The 12,760-nt window shown below is 56.2% G+C and overlaps 1 protein-coding gene across 4 annotated transcripts in view; it reads right to left on the bottom strand.

The window, feature by feature from the left end:
• Window positions 1-207: 207 nt before the first annotated feature.
• The window catches only part of KSR2 (kinase suppressor of ras 2), an 81,100-nt gene continuing 68,547 nt past the window's right edge, over window positions 208-12,760 (bottom strand). For 2 of the 4 annotated variants that reach the window (XM_086856554.1, XM_086856552.1), the window contains 4 exons: window positions 9,719-9,850; window positions 7,154-7,283; window positions 6,021-6,154; window positions 208-4,828 (listed from right to left, as the gene is read on the bottom strand). In XM_086856554.1, the coding sequence (XP_086712680.1) occupies window positions 4,822-4,828; window positions 6,021-6,154; window positions 7,154-7,283; window positions 9,719-9,850 (403 nt within the window). In that variant the 3' untranslated portion in view covers window positions 208-4,821. Of the gene's footprint in view, window positions 4,829-6,016; window positions 6,155-7,153; window positions 7,284-9,718; window positions 9,851-12,760 lie in introns of those variants that run through there. The other 2 variants (XM_086856555.1, XM_086856553.1) reach the window with 1 other exon arrangement.

Consider the following 12,760-nt stretch of genomic DNA (forward strand, 5'->3'; position numbering starts at 1 on the left):
TCTCCCACCCAAGTGTTGGCTGGGAATTACAACCCCCAGAGGGATGGGCTGGGAGCTGGAGCAGTGGGAGAGAGGGAAAAAGGGATTTGGGAGTGCTGGACCAGGCAGAGGCGCTCCCAAGGCTCCGATGGACCCATCCAGACCCCACCACAGACACAAAATCCCGGGATATGACAAGGAGAACACACGGAGCAGCACAGGGCAGAGCAAGGTTTTTCCAAATGTGGTTTTTTTTGTTGTTGTTTTTGTTTTGTTTTTGTTTTTTATTGGCATAAATAATTCATACACTGTCACCTCACCAAACACTGCACGAGAAACCACGGGAACAAATGGCTATCCAGGTCTGCAGGTCCCAGAGATTCGCACCCAGCCAGACAGCGGAAATTAGAAATTACTTTCTTCAAGTGTAGAAAACGTTAGAAATGTTCCTGTACAAATTTACAGCGGGGAGAATCCATCGTGCCTTTCTCAGAAATTCCTTTTTTTTTTTAAATTTTATTTATTTTGTCAGTGGTTTGTGGGGGTGATTTGTATTTTTATTTCTCACCAGCTTTTATTTTTTTTTTTCCAGAGTTTTTTTTTTTTTTTGCAACGACGACAACAAAATATATATATATATATATATTTTTATATATTTATATATATATATTTATAAAAAGAAAAAAAGGGGGGCGGGGAGGAGAGGAAAAGGGAACTGAAAATCAGCTCATTCTGCAGAACTACCACGGAGAAAACGAAGCAGGCCAGCGAGTTCAGTTGGAAACTGTACAGGATGGAGGTCTGTATATATCTATATACATACATATAGAGATATGCATATATATCCATATATACCTTATGTACAAGGCAATGCAACACGGGAATTTACAGGGACCTGAAATTAAAGGCGACGCTCGCAGCTGACCAAGCTTCCCCCCCCCTTGAGAGTTGTTGGCAACCAAATGGATAAATTCAAATAAAGTCATAGAAATTCAAATAAATTCATAGAAATTCAATTAAATTCAAATAATTTAAAATAAATAAAGGGTGAAGAAAGGAGGAAGGGCTCGAGGCAGGGCACTTGGGGGGCAGAGAGAGGCTCGTGGCACCACCAGCACAGAGCCCTTCTCCTCACACAGCCACGGAGGCCGAGTTCCAGGCACCAGCGCTTCCACAGAACCCTAAATTGGCACAAGGAGATGTTGGACTGGGTGTTGGGAGGGGATTTTTCCTGGGCAGGCCCTGGCACAGGGTGCCCAGAGCAGCTGGGGCTGCCCCTGGATCCCTGGCAGTGCCCAAGGCCAGGCTGGAAGGGGTTTGGAGCAGCCTGGGACAGTGGGAGGTGTCCCTGCCGTGGGGTTTAAGGTCCCTTCCAACCCAAGCCATTCCAGAATTCCAGGCTCTAGAAAGGGTTGAGCAGCTCCTCCAAGACATTCATTTCTGCCTCCCATCCATCCAAAATCTGCATCATCCCAGCTCCTGCCACACTCAAGGACTGGATAAAAGTCATGGGGGCCGAAATCTGAGCTCGTCATTCCCAGAAACTGCCCGGTCAGGGCTCAGCGAGGATTTGGGAATCTGTGGGGAAAAGAAGGAAAAGCAGGGAATATCCTTTCAGCAGCTGAAGGAGGACACGGAGCTTTGGGGCCACCTCTCCCGTCTCTGGGAGAGTCCAGACAGCCCAGCCCCGGATGTGGTGTCAGCATCAAAACGCTGGGAAAAACCTCGGGCAGCAGCAAAGTCTGGGAGAGCCCGGGGGGCGGTGGGAGAGCCCGGGGGTGGTGGGAGAGCCCGGGGGGGCGGTGGGAGCATGAGGCAGCCCAGGGCTGCAGGGCTGGCCCAGGAGAGCATCACTGGGCTGTGGGGAGATGTCCTGGGGCTGGGGGCGGCTCCTCCGTCTCAAAGGCTGCGCTCAGCTAAGCCCAGCTCTGGGAATAAGCCTGGCTCACAGCTAAACCCAGCTGAACCCTCTCCCTCCTTCGGAGCTCCTGTTAGAGGCCACTGTGGAGAGCTGCTCCTGCATCGTCCCCTCCCCAGTGAAGCGCTGGAGATTTTTAAACTGGGCCAAAAAAAAAATCCTTCAGAAAGGCAGGGTCAAAAAAAACCCCAAACAACAACAAAAATAAGATTTGTTGGTGTGGTGGGTGGGGTTTTTGTTGCTTGTTTTTTTTTTTTAATAACGAAGAGTTTAAAAATAAGAAGGAATGATGGAAATAGTGGGGCTGCCTGATAAACTGGAATGGAAGGAGCTGCTCCTGGGAGCTCATTTGGGAGAAGGTCAGGACAGCTCTTTTTCCATCGATCCCATTGTGCTGTGCCTGTGGCTGAGACACCACGGCGAGGGGAGAGGGGATGAAGAGGGCGGTGAGGAGGGAGAGGCCGGCTGTAGGGATATTTGGTTCCTTCCAGGTGCCCAAAATTCGGTGGAGAAAGGTGTGGCCAAGGGGGAATGAGAGAGGACGAGGGGAATGGCTTTAAGCTGCCAGAGGGCAGAGTTGAGCGGGATATTGGGGAGGAATTGTTCCCTGGGAGGGTGGGGCTGGGATGGAATTCCCAGAGCAGCTGGGGCTGCCCCTGGCAGTGTCCAAGGCCAGGCTGGACGGGGTTTGGAGCAGGCTGGGACAGTGGAAGGTGTCCCTCATGGCAGGGATGAGCTTTAAGGTCCTTTCCCACCCAACCCATTCCTTGGTTCTGTGGCTGAGGCTGCAGCCCGGTGAGGCCCTGGCACCACGGGGGAACCAGCCCAGCACCCATCAGGTGATCCTGGCCCACAAAACCCATCGGGTGTCTGCCAACAGCCGGGAGACCCCACGGGGGACACACCAAGGTGAGACTTGGGACACCGGGAGCAAACCCCCAGCGCCCCCAGGACAGACATTGTCCCCTCCCTCCACCAGAAATCCAGCTGGCCCCAGCCCTGTGCCACCCCGGGGATGAGCAGCACCCCTGGGCTCACCTCCTCCCCACACCCTCCCCTCTCTCCTGCTCCCCCGGGGAGTTCACGCCTGCTCAGAGACCAAACCCACAGCAGGACAGCGAGCATCGCTCCCTCTGGACGGGCTCTGGGGGTCGGGGACACCTCCCCGTGCCCCTCCCAGCACCCAACACCTCTGGGAAAGGGGATTTTGTGCCCCCCAGAGCCCGGGGCAGCGGAGGTGAAGGCATCGGTGAAAGCTCAGAGAGGCTCCGAGGTTTTAGTGCAACATTCACTGCTCCTGGGCACAGCAGGGAGAGCTGGGAGGGGACAGGGACAGCACAGCCCATCTGCTGGGGGAAAGGGAAAGGGGGGATGAGGAGGTGAGCCCTAACTCAGGGACCCCAAATTGTGCTGCTGGAGCAGGGAGCAATTAACCCAGGTTAACCCAATTAACCCAAAGGAGGGCTCAGCCTGCCCATCCCAGCCTCATCCCAGCTCCACACGCTGCCTCCCAGAGAGGGATGTGATCCCAAAAACACCAGCAGGAGACTCCTCCAGATCCCTTTTGGGGGCTGGATCCACCCCTCCCTGCTCCTGCCCACCCTGGAATTTTCACTCATGTGGGGATTTTAAAACCCCCACAATTAAAATCCCATCTCATCCCAGCTGCAATTAAGTTTCTGATCTTCATTTACTTATGCTAAAGCGCTCCCAACACCAGCAAGGAGGAGCTGGGGGGAGCAGCCAGACAAACCAGGGCCGGTTAAATTTGCAAAGCCTCGTGACGGCTCCAAATTAAAGCGAACTGAGACTACAATTGAATTATCCGGGATGATAATGCCCCATGAGAGCCTGGGAATGGGATCTGCTCTCATCTGAGGGGCTGGAGAGCCCATCCGGGCAGGGGGGACAGGGAAATGCCAGCACGTGGAATTCAGGTGGCAACAGCAGCTCCCAAAGAGATTTTCTGGGGGGGAAACCCTGGGATTTGGCTGATGGGAGATGAGTTTGTGTCCTGGGCATGGCTGAGGTGGCCCCGTGTGGGGCTGGGAGATGCTCTGTACAACCAGAGCCTGTCTGCATTCCCAGCTGCAGGAATGAGCCGTAGGAGAGAGGCTGGATCCCAATTCCAGCTGCCCCGCGGTGCCCAGCCCCAGAGCATCCCCAAAGCTGGGGTTTTGGGAGCGAGGAGCGAAGCCAGGAGCAGGGCAGGGCTGACTGATGAGAAACACACCGGGAAAAGCGGAGAAATGATGGGGAATGTGGAGATGGGCCCCGCTGGGAGGGAGACCCGCGGGGGGACACATAAGTGGCCGCGGCTGGCAGGGAGAGAAGCCACTTGTGAAAGGTCAGCGCTGCCCACGAAGGGGCTGCGGGGGCTCGGGGGGAGCGGGACAGATGCATTTCCCCACGGGGGAGCAGCTAATGGCAGTGGCGCTCCCTGGCCCCGCAGGATCCGGGGATAAACTCATGAATCAGCGACATTCCCCCTTTTTTCATGACAAAACCGCAAAGAAATAAATAAAGGGAATTAAATAAACCCACAGAGAACCGAGAACAAGCCCTCCCCAGCCGAGCATCATCGTGAGCGCTGGGTCGGGATCAGAGGAGCCCTGGGGATAAATCGAAGTCATCGTCCAGTGGGTCAGCCCTGCTCGGGGAGGGGACTGTCCCCAGAGCCACCGCCTGTGCACCGAGCGCCGCCCGCTGCTGTCCCGGTCCCGGCGCGGCCGGGCGCTCCCGGGGCTGCTCCGGCTCGTCCCGCCCGCTCCGAGAGGATTCCCGGGATGATCAAACGCTGCGGGGGAAGAGTCTCATTGCCGGGCCTCTGTCGGCCCCGCTGCTCCTCCGTAGCGCAGGCTGGGAAGCGGAGAGGAAGAGGAGACCCGCTGGGGGAGGAAGGCACCGTCCCTTAACTCCTCCCGTCACAGCCTGGAAGGGACACAAGGAGCAGAGTCAGCACCGGGCGCCTCCTCCCGCGGGGGTTTGCAGGGAAGATCTTGGGGAAAAAAACTCCTGGAACAGCTTTGCCACGGAGCTGCTGGCACAAGGGATGGCAGCGGGGGAAGCCGTAAGCTCCCGGGCCAGGCCTTGGGTACCGCTGCCATCCCTGAGCATCCAGGATCCCGAGGGATCCAGGGGTACCGCAGGCAGCTCATCCCTGCCAGGATTCCTGGACTCCCCGGGGAAGCCAGGACCTAACAGGAGCAAGAGCCAGAGCCGATGTGGAAGGAATCGGCTCCCGTGGAGAGCTGAGCTGGAACATCCTGATTAACCAAAGGCTGGGCCGGTAATTAACAGGGAGCTGCGGGGCAGCCCCAGCCCAGGGCAGGCAGAGCGTGGCTCAGCGATCGGGAAAACATTCCCAAACCCAGCGGAGCGATCCCGGAGCTGCCTCGGGGCTCAGCGTCCCTCAGCATTCCTTGCCCGGCTGCCGGAGCTGGCCTGGTGCCTGCTTGGAGCGGGGTTTGGGGATTATCTCCCCTCCTGATGAGCGGCTCCCGCTCCGGGTGATTTGGGGCCTGCCCTGGCCGCGGGCTCTGCTCGGCCTCCCAGGGACAGGGGGTGGCACAGGGGACATTCCAGACACTCCTGGGGCCTCCCAGATAAGGCAGTTTGTTATCAGCAGCAGGAGAAATCGGCATCTCCAACCCTCTGTAAGGACCGAGAGCGACTCCCGAAGCCCCCGGAATGTCCTCACGTCTCTTTCTGAGCTCACATCTCCTTCCCTCCATCCATTCTCATTTCCAGCCTCCGGGGATGCACGCTGGGAGCTGGAAAAATCCCCCCCGTGAATGCCACCCCCGCACGGGCGAGATTTCGGTTCTATTTGTCACAATATGACAAATTCCAGGGAGGAAAATGAGTTTCTGAGTGATTGCTCCACGTCTTGCCTGCTGTTCCCAACAGGGCAGATCCTGAAATCCCAACTGGGGACCCACTGATGCCGTTTCCTGGAGCACAGGGATGTGACTAAGCCAAAGCAAGGGAAGGGAGCAGGGTTTGGCCATGGGAGAAGAAGGGATCAGGCTGGAATCTGCGATGGCTGAGGGTCTGGGAAGGGTCCCTGGGCAGGGCATTCCTCCATCCATGAAATCCAGGATGGCCAGGGATGGGGACTTACTCTGCCGACTTCCAGAAGTGCCCTGGGTGGGAAAGGCGGCGGTTGCGCTTTGGCAGTTTCTCCAGCATGTCCATGAGCTTGGTGAAGGTGGGTCTCTCCTCCTGCTCGTAGGCCCAGCAGAACAGGAGGATGTCCTGGAGCCGGAGGGAGAGCGCCTCAGGAAACCCGGCCAGGCGCTTTCCCAGCGGGAATTGAGCCGGTCCCGCTCCCACCACAGCCCTCACCCCCAGCAGCCACAAGGACCCCATTTCCATCCCCACATCCTTGGGAAGGGCTGGGATAGAGGAGATGTGTCCATGTCATGAGGATCCCATCTCCATCCTCACATCCTTGAGAAGGGCTGGGATGGAGGTGACGTATCCACCCCATGAGGAGCCATTTCCATCACTGGATTCTTGTTAAGGATTGGGATGGAGGGATGTGTCCATCCCATGAGATCCCATCTCCAGCACTGGATTCTTGGGAAGGATTGGGATGGAGGGATGTGTCCATCCCATGAGATCCCATCTCCAGCACTGGATTCTTGGGAAGGATTGGGATGGAGGGATGTGCCCAACCCATGAGGATCCCATTTGCATCCCCACATCCCCACAAAAGGCTGGGATGAAGAGCAGGATGTCCATCCCATGAGCACCCATCTGCATCCCCACATCCTTGGGAAGGGCTGGGATGGAGGGATGTGTCCATCCCATGAGATCCCGTTTCCATCCCCACATCCTTGGGAAGGGCTGGGATGGAAGGGATGTGTCCATCCCATGAGATCCCATCTCCAGCACTGGATCCTTGGGAAGGGCGGGGATGGAAGGGATGTGTCCATCCCATGAGATCCCATCTCCAGCACTGGATTCTTGGGAAGGGATGGGATGGAGGGATGTGTCCATCCCATGAGATCCTGTTTCCATCCCCACATCCTTGGGAAGGGCTGGGATGGAAGGGATGTGTCCATCCCATGAGATCCCATTTCCATCCCCCCATCCTTGGGAAGGGCTGGAGCGAAGGGAACGTCCAAGCTGAGCACAGCAGCAGGACCAAGCCCGGCTGGATGAGACCGGCAGATCCAGAGGGTTTTTCCCAGGGCCCCAGCAGCCACACCCCACTCCATGCACACCCACGCAGGGCCCCACAGCACCTACCGAGATCTCCTTGCCCATCCCGATCTGGCTGAGGTTGGGCTTCATCCCTCTTCCCACCTGCCAGATTATTGCCTCTGCTGGCTGCGTCTTGAAGGGCCATTCCCGGGCGTGCAGCTCGTACCAGATGGTGCTGTGGGGGGACACTGGGAATTAGAGACGGAGCAGCCGGCAGGGATTCGGGATGGAGAATCCAAACCACTCCCTGCCCCAGAACCACCTCATCCAGGAGCTGTTTCATCCCAGGTGACACCAGAGGTGCTCAGCCCTCCAGAGGTTCCAGAGGTGTCACCTCTCCCATTTTCCTGAGGGAGGAGTTTGACTTGCAGCGAGCCCTGGTTCCCACCAGGGGAGATCCCAACGCGTGGGAAGGAGGACAGAGGCTGATGGAGGCCCGGGCAGAGCCCTCCTGGGAATGTCCCAGCTGGATGCAACAGCACTGCCTACGGAGCAGCTGAAGAGGGGATGGTGGGGATCCAGCTGCCACCGCTGCAGCGGAATTCTGGGAAGGGATGAGCCCATGAATTCACTTTCACTCCAGCTTTTCCCTTTTTCTCCTCCAAAAAGCTCTCCAAGCTCCAAAAATCCATCCAAGCCGTGCCATGAGCCATCCCAGGTGTCCTCACCAGGTGACGGCCACATGAAGCCCCGGCCATCTGCTCCTGCTGGCATGGCTAAGCCAAGCCCTCTTTTCCGTGAGGAATCCCAAATCCAAGGGAATATCCCAAAACATGGGCATCACCGATGGAACCGGTGGGCACCCCTGTGGTTTTCCGCCCCCGCTACTGCCTGCAAGTTTTGCATCATCATTTTCTGGCAGCCGGAACCTGGATGAGCCCGGATTCCCACATTGCCAGCCCCATTGTCCAAGGAAAATTCCCTGGACCTGCTTTTCCCTCCCAGGGATGCCTTCGTGACCACTTAAAGTAGCAAAGCCCAGGGTTAAAATGACATCAGGTTTTTCCAGGGTGGAAAAATCTGCCTGATAAATGGAAAATTCCTCCTGGTTAGGGAAGCTCCATGATTTGGGGAATTGGAATTCTTCTGATTTTGCACAGTTTGGCTGGAAATCCCCCCCAAAAATTGGATAATGGGAGAATTATGTGGGTGCAGAGGAATGGGGGGCTGGGAGAGGGGCAGGTGCTGTGGGCACAGGACAAATCCAGGAGGAGCATCCAAGCACCCTCAGATTGGATTTAATGCATCCAAGGCATCAATTCCAGTTTCTCACTGGGAGTTTTTGTCATCTTTCAAAGTTCTTTTCCTCTTGCTGATCATCAAATCCCTGGAGGGAAGGAACCCCTCTGGATCATTCCTGAGCCTCCCGGGCTCGATGGAGGGCAGCCGAAACAAGAAAGAGGGAGAATGTGGGGAAACCTTTTCATCTTTTTCAGGAAACTCACGCTTTCCATAAGGGCAGAGCTCACACTGGAGAAAAAAAAAAAGGAAAAATTCCGTCTCCCCTCCCACTCTCACTTAGTTGGATACGATCCTTTAATTACCTCTTTATTTCTGTGCTGAAGTTGTACCTCAGGGAGGGCAAAAATAAAAGAGCCAGACCCTTCCAGCTGTAATTACTGTGGGTTTGATGGGAGTATTGCCATGGATAACGGGCCCACGCTCCCTAATCCCACAGCCTTCGAGGTATCCATGAGAAAATTAATCCTTTGGGTAAAATCTGCGCCTGCCTCGGGAAGGGTTTAGCGAGGTGGGATTGGGCTCGTGCCCTCAGGGAGGTTTGTGGGCAGAAAAAGGGCAGGAGGAATGAACTGGTTTGCCAGGGAGAACTTAGAAATTCTCATTTTCTTGGCTTTTGGCAGCTCCTCATAGTGCTGGCACCACCATCAGCCCCCTGCAGTGGCTGGAGGGGGGAACTGGGGTGTCCAGGGGCTCCAAAGTCGTGTCCCCATCCATCATCTAAGCACCTTCTCATCCGCTCCCAGCCCAGGAGGCTGCAGGGGAGAGAGGATGCCAGGCTGGCATTCCCAGGATATTCTGGATCCCATTGCCTGGAGCCACCCTGATGCCCAAAATGGGAGGGTTTGATAATTTACAGAGAATTGGGGTGTCCAGGGCCCCCCAGAGCTGTGTCCCCAACCTTTGCCATCTCCATCCAGCAGCCAAGCACCTTCTCACTGGTACCTGCCCCAGGAGGGTGCAGCGGAGAGATGATGCCAGGCTGGCATCCTCAGGATACTCTGAATCCCATTGCACCACTCGGGTCCAGACCAGGAGGATTTGGTGATTTGGGGAGAATTGAGCTGTCCAGGGACTCCCAGAGCTGTGTTCCCACCCCAGCCCCCTGCATCCCCAGGATGGCATCCTCAGGATACTCTGAATCCCGCTACGCAGAGCCAGCATGGTCTAAAACAGGAGGATTTGTTGATTTAAGGATGGTTTCACTCTAAATTTTTTCAAAGCGGGAAGGTTCATCCAGCCCAGTGATGGGAATTCCATCCAGCAGCATCCCCTTGGATTTGGGGCAAGCCAACAGCATCCTCATCCCAGAGCAGCTCCCAGCTGAGCCAGCTCCCTGCTCCTGCCCCCTCCCGCTGCCCGGGGACTCACCCCAGTGCAAAGACATCCGAGTGCTTGGAGAAGGGCAGCTTGTCCTCCTCGGTGTCCGGAGAGAGCTGCCGGATGATCTCGGGAGCCAGGTGGCACAGCCAGCCGTTCTGGATCCGCAGCTTGTTCTCCCTCCTGCCGGGACACGGAGCCGTGGGTGCCCCGGGGCAGCACCACCACACCCCCGGGAGCAGCCCCCAGCTCCACACCCTCTTCCCAGGGATCTGAGCCTGGCTTTCCCCACGTCATCCATGCAAAGTCAGGTTTTAACCCTGCTGTAGAAATGCTGGCACGGCTGTCCCTGCCAGGCAGCGGGACAAAATCGGAGCACAGGATGGTGGTTCCTGCCGGGACACGGAGCCAGAGCCGTGGATCTCACTGGGGACAGCATCAGCACATCCCCAGGGAGCAGCCCCCAGCCTCCCATCCTCCTCCCAAGGTTTCTAGACCTGGTTTTCCCCACGTCATCCTTGCAAAGTCAGGTTTTAACCCTGCTCTGAGAAATGTCCCTGCCGGCCAGCAGGACAGAACTGGGGCACAGGATGGTGCTTTAGGAGAACTTTGGCACTTCCAGGCTGGTGATGGGGATTTAGGGTCTGCTGGGGCTCCTGCTGTGCCCTCTGCACCAAAACCCCTCAGAGGATGCAGGGGTAAAGTGGGGATGAATTCCCCCAGCGGCCCCACTGTGGTTGGAGGAGGAGGTCGGACCTGGGACCACAAAGTGCCCCATGTGAGCAAACCCATCCTAAAGTAACAGCCTGGGAATTGCTCTTTGGCCCCAAAACAGCCCCAAAAATGGCATTTCCCATGGGAACAGCCTGGCTTTGTAACAACCCCTCATTTCACCTCATCCTCTGTCCTTCCTCCACCTCCCCAGCCACCCCCTGCTCGGCATATACACGTTGGAATCCTTTGGCCAGTGGCTGAGGATGACATTGGTGACTTCTCCATCCTTGGCATTCTCCAGCAGGCACCTGGGATACTCTGCTGGCTTCAAAACCCCTGGATCATCAGCGCTGGTGACACCTGAAGCAGCTCCATCGTGTGCCTGAGCCCAAACCCGGCAGCAGGAGGGAACAGAACCGTCCCACGTCACATTGGGCTGGAGAAGGAGGAGCCCGCTGGCTCCTGCCAGGAATTTCTCCCAAAGGTGGGGATGAACAGGGCTAAGGGATGGCTGTGGGGTCATCTCTCCTCCTGAATGTCAGCCCAGGGCCAAAATCCCATGGACAATCCAGGAGTGGGACTGTCCCACCTCAAAGCTGGCTCATAGTCCCAAAACGGCGCAATCCGGATCCTCCCGTCTGCAAATCCATCCCCACTCCCAAACCCAGCTCTGGCAGTGACCAGAGGGACCCCGTCCCTAGGGAAGGGCACTGCCACTCCCAGGAATCTCCGATGGAAGCTCCTTGTCCCCTCTGGGGTGCCCCTGGCTCCTCTCCACCGCAATCAGTGGCTCCAGCGACGCTCGCACCCTCCGGAGCCACGGGAAAAGCACTTCGGCACAGAGGGGAGGCTTTCAGCTGCCCAGCCACCTCCCTCCGCCCTCCAGCTCTTAATTACCAACCACCATTAAGCACCTGGGCAATTAAAAAGGCTGGAGCTCGCCTGTCCCTCCCGGGAAGCAGCGGGATGCGTTGGGCAGCTTGGATCTGCTCCAGCACCCTCAGCAAGGCCGGGGTTGCTCCTGGGGCTTTTGTTTCGGCTCGTGGAAGCGGCTCAGGGTCGTGACATTCCAAAAGCAGCCCCAGGATGCTCCAGGGACTGGATTGGGATGCACAGCTCATCCCTGGCAAAGCTTCTGTGGGTTATGGGCTCCCAGCAACGAGGGCTGGCCTTTAATGGGATCCCAAAGTGTCTCAGTTACAGCAATTGGAGGGTTTATAACCAAAATTTACCTGAATTCACAACCACACCCAGCTGAGCATCTCCCATGACACCCCCAGGGCAAAAGCAGGAGCAGAAGAGCTCAAGTCTTCCTCAGACCCCTCAAGACCCACCTCGTGCTCCTCCTAATTCCAGAGCAGCCCCACCAAGCCCAAGAACATTTAAATAAAGGAGGAATAAATCTGATTTCAGCAGGATGAGGTCCCACGTCAGCAAATCTCTGCAGGAAGTGTTTTAACCCCAGTGAAACCAGCTGAAGAAATGCCACCATCCTTAACCTGACCTCTAAAAATTCAGTTCCTCCCGACAGAGGTTTTTCCAAGCCTCTGAGGACCCAAAATTGGAGTTTATCTCCTGTCTTCATCTGAGAGACACCAAAACCAGCCAAAAACCCACCCTGAAAAGGGGAGATGAAACCTGCAGACACTTCCTGTTCCAAAATTCATGGTGGGCTGTGGATCCCCACTCTTCTCTCAGCTCTCCTCCAGCAGAGAACTCTCCTCCAGTAGCCCAGGGCACAAATTTTCTCATTTTCTCCATATTTGCGGCAAAACCCTGCTCATTTCTATCCAGCCTTGCTTTCCTGGCCACTCTTCCTCTCCTGAGTCATCTCCTGGATTCCAGCCCCACAAGGGGCCTCCCAGTCCTGGGCAGAGGAAATCCCATTCCCCCCACTCCTCATTCCATCTCTGGAGCATCCCTGACCTTCACAGCCAAGATTCCTGGCAAAACTTGGGCAGTTTTGCCCAAATCCTCGTGTTCCCTGCTGGAATGAGCTGTCCCTTCCTCCTGGCAGGCCCTGAATCCCAAATCCCCCGCCCAGCTGGCGAACCAGAGGCAAAGCCCGCTTTGCCACAGCGGGAGATCCTCATTTCCTGGCCTTCCAAAGTTTTTGGCCAAGTTTGTGCTAAAATCCATTGATATTTATCCAGGCAGAGTGGAAAAGCCAGGAGTGCGAGGTGTGGGATGGAGAGAGGTGGCTGCTGCCATTTCCTCTAATCCTTTGAATTCATCACTGGGAAATTGGGAAAAAAAATCCATCATTTCCAAGAGGCTTTTTATCTCCTGAGCATCTTTGCCATGGAGATGGGAGGACCAGGAGAAAACTGCCCAAGCCTGGCCTGTGCTGCTCCCAAAACAAAGGATTTAGTGGGAAAT

This window comes from Cyanistes caeruleus, chromosome 18 (assembly GCF_971803275.1).
Source record: "Cyanistes caeruleus chromosome 18, bCyaCae1.hap1.1, whole genome shotgun sequence".
Lineage (NCBI taxonomy): Eukaryota > Metazoa > Chordata > Aves > Passeriformes > Paridae > Cyanistes > Cyanistes caeruleus.